The following is a 3910-nucleotide window of genomic DNA, read 5'->3' on the forward strand; positions in this document are numbered from 1 at the left end:
TTTTTTAAATTAAATACAAAAATCGATGTCCGGTAGAAGTGAAACAAATTTCCTCACTAAAAAAAAATCATATATATTAGAAATAAACAATTTTTGATTCTAAAATTATTTTTACAAAACGCGTAATCTTTTTTTTTTTTTCTATGAACTTACAACACAATCGTTGATATTAAATAATATTTCATTAACATATTATCATTTATCGTTGGGTAACGTTCGTAGATCGATATTATTTTATTTTGTATTTCCCAAGTGGTGGGTGGCGGAGAGGAGGTAAAAGTAAACGAGAGAAAAGCCCCAAAAAGAAAATAATAATTAACCCTTATCGGTCGTAAATTACGTGGAAGGTGACAAAACGCGTGACACATAATAATACAAAATTAATAATTAAATAATTCATAATCTCATAACATATTTGTAATACTTCTTCAACAAAAAAATTAAATAAATTTCTAACAATAATTTTACTTCCTTACAATACTGAAAATTGTTTTACACCTTTACCGAAACCAATTACATTAATTAATTAATAAGAATCACGTGTAAAAAAAAAATTGACGACCAATAAGGATTAAAAATGTATTTTATTTGTAATATATATAATCATAAAAAATGTCTGTGACTCACCATATATAACGTATGGATTTCATCTTAAGGGCCGTTGAATTTTCCTTGCATTTATAAGCCAAAACTTGTTTGACACTGCTTACATCAACCGAAGGGAATCTCGAAGTCACGTAAGCTGAAACACATTTGTTCTAATGATTTTCTACCATACTTTATCTTTCTATTGTTTTATCTAACGTATGTGTACGTCCATTCAATTTTTGTAATTAATCGAATACAACGCGCGACTCGTAGTACATTTGCTTATTCGGATAATACACGGAAGTAATAATTAATTAATACGAAAATTAAATCACCCAATCGCGTTTTTCTTATCGTATTTGATGAGATAGATAGATGTGTATTTCAAATATACGAATTATCTAATACGTAATATGGTTTAAAACATGATTCATCAATTTGTCTTATCGAACATTTATTCTTTGTTAGATTAGAAATTATTCATTCATTTAATTATGATAAAGAAAAGAAAATTAAATCTCTCAATAGAGTATTTGAAATTATTGAAATATTTAAAATATTCGAATTATCGAATATTATATCTCTTTCTATCTTTTTATTATACTTCTATTTATGCGTTTATTAAATAATCTATCGATAATTTACTCTAAACAAAATTTTTAACGTCATTCTTTTCATTTTTTCTATTTTTCTTTTTTATTTTCTATACAAAATTAAATAAATCGTCATATTTTACGTTATATCGCGTAATATTTCATATAAAAAAAAAAAATAAAAAATAAAATCTTTTAATCCGCCATACTAAGAAGAAAATTCAATCAACATAATTAAAAGCTTTTATTCTGAATATTCTCTTCAATTAATTCCTTTCTATCTCTCTCTCTCTCTCTCACTCTTTCTCTCTTTTAAATAAGTAATCAATAATGTATTTCAATCAATCCTGCAAGTTTCTTCGTCATGCTAAATCCGAAAATAAAAATAAAATAAATCAGTACGTATTATTTGACCAAAATTCTGTTTTCATTTGAAAAATTAATTAATCAAAATTAATTATCAGAAAATTATTTTGTTATCCCAACGAAGAGAGTCAGATCAAACGAAAAAGAAAAAAAGGTACGAAGTTTGACACTGGCACAATTAATTAATATCAAATTTTCAAAATAATAATAAAAATTCGATTATCTACGTTGATCATAGTTTTGAAATATAAAATATTGCGTGATTTGTGTAAAATGTTTTAACACATTATACCGATATATTTCTACTTTTAATATAAATAGAATCGATATAAATTATATTACCGAGTATTTTGTAATACTCTTTTATACGTCGAATATTAGAAACACACGCAATCATTGATTAAAAATATTTATAATATTATGAGCTATCAAAGTTATTTGATAAAATTTGTAATCAATGTAAATATGTATATATTATACTTTAGTATCTCATCATATCCCTGGTTTAAATAATATTTAATCAATATATTGAATTTTCTTTTTCATTTTTTTTAATACAACGATATCATATTATTCGAATAAAATGAATTACAATAATTACGATTGTTAATTAACTTGTATTTCGAAAATTTTCCAAAAAGATATTAATTCGAAACATCGAATGAAATTAATTACAGTAATTAATACTTTTATATATATATATTTGTTTCTACTCCTAGAAAAGGGGGTGGGTTAAAAAATGAAAGATAAACTTACGACGAAAAAAAAAAAAAAACAAAAAAAAAGAAGACATAATTAATTCTCATTACAATTAGAGAAATTTCTAGTTAAAGTGGAATGATTAAACGTTAACAACCTTTTCCTAACCATTATTTTTTTTAACTTCGACGTAGGAAAGATAAATTAACGAGTGAAAATACGTTAGCATGTAATAATATACAGGGTGTCGTGCATAGAAATTAAAATCAAACTTGAACTACGTATTAAAATTAATCAAAAATTATGTCAACTTTATTAAAACCATCCAAGTGAAAAAAAAAAACAATCAGCGTGCAAATTTTGTCAACTATTTAATATAATAATTAACGTAAAGTAATTAATCGTAAAGCATCGATAAAAGAAATATATTTTTTCAATAAAAAAAAAAAAATATTATCGAGCATAAAGTTTATATGAAACTTTTCGTTTTTTTTTTTTTTCATTTGTTTATTTAACCACAGTAATACGTAACATAGGTTTGGTTTCGATATTTTTGGACACCCTGTATATATGTAATAATAACATACGGATTCGATATATCGTAGATAAAATACAGCATCGTTGATTATACTAAAACGTTGACGGGTACGAAATAATGAAGAATGTAACAGTTAACAATAACAGGATCAAAAGTGCGTGTTGTATAATTAATGGATGAAATTTAAATAGATCTGCACGTTGTATAATTAGGAAAAACGATGTAACGTGGTAGATCGTGTTGTATTTTTGCGGATGAAACTAATGCATCGAAAAATACTTCAATTAATGTTAACGTTACAGGCAAGAATCAAATAATAATATAATAATTTAAACTGAAAATGAAAAATGTGGACAAAAGAAAAATTAAATAATTAATTAGATATTATCGTATTACAAAAATAAAATATTCAATGATGCTTTTTTTCTTTTAATAATCAATCATATTATTATAAAATTTCATAATTAATGAGGTTACTACTTTATTCACTTTTATAAATGTAATAATAATTCATTTATATGATATTTAATTTATACGAGTATGGTATATTATCTCTTTCTGTTTAAAATTTTATTAAAAAATAATTATTAATAATATACGTATATAATTTCATAAAGATAGAGAGAAAGAGAGAGGTGAGGAGAGGGGGAGAGGGAAGAGGAGATAAAAGAGAGAATATTATATGTTAAAGTATATACAAAGAGAATAGAATACATACGTTTTAACAGTGAGAGTGTTTGAACTATACTAAACACTTCCCGACCCTTTCCACGGTCACCGGTATACTCGACGATATGTTGTTTACGAAATTTAGTGAAATGTAGTTTCAAAGACGTGTAAACTAGACCTTCATAGTGAATACACGTATTGCATACATTTATCTAATACATTGAAACGATTTATAAAAAACGTTTGATATACAAATCGAAATAAATTGAATTAACGAATAATTGACTTTCTATATATGTGTATGTATAATAAATACTATATTTTATTAGTATATATATATTATATATTGTATACGATAGTGTATATGGGGTGTTATTAATATATTATTAATTGATTATAAGATTTTTTGTTAATAACATAACATAAGTGTAATATAAAAAATTATTTTCAATATAAT

At 24.0% G+C, this 3910-nt stretch overlaps 1 protein-coding gene across 1 annotated transcript in view; it reads right to left on the reverse strand.

The window, feature by feature from the left end:
• LOC106789142 (protein abrupt-like) overlaps nt 1–3910 on the reverse strand; it is a 45597-nt gene that overhangs the window by 5422 nt on the left and 36265 nt on the right. Inside the window, exon 8 of the mRNA XM_014753122.1 lies at nt 628–742. Within this exon, the coding sequence (XP_014608608.1) occupies nt 628–742 (115 nt within the window). The remainder of the gene's footprint in view (nt 1–627; nt 743–3910) is intronic.

The sequence above is a fragment of the Polistes canadensis genome, unplaced genomic scaffold (assembly GCF_001313835.1).
Source record: "Polistes canadensis isolate GaletaPanama2010 unplaced genomic scaffold, ASM131383v1 scaffold_6, whole genome shotgun sequence".
Taxonomy (NCBI): Eukaryota; Metazoa; Arthropoda; class Insecta; order Hymenoptera; family Vespidae; genus Polistes; species Polistes canadensis.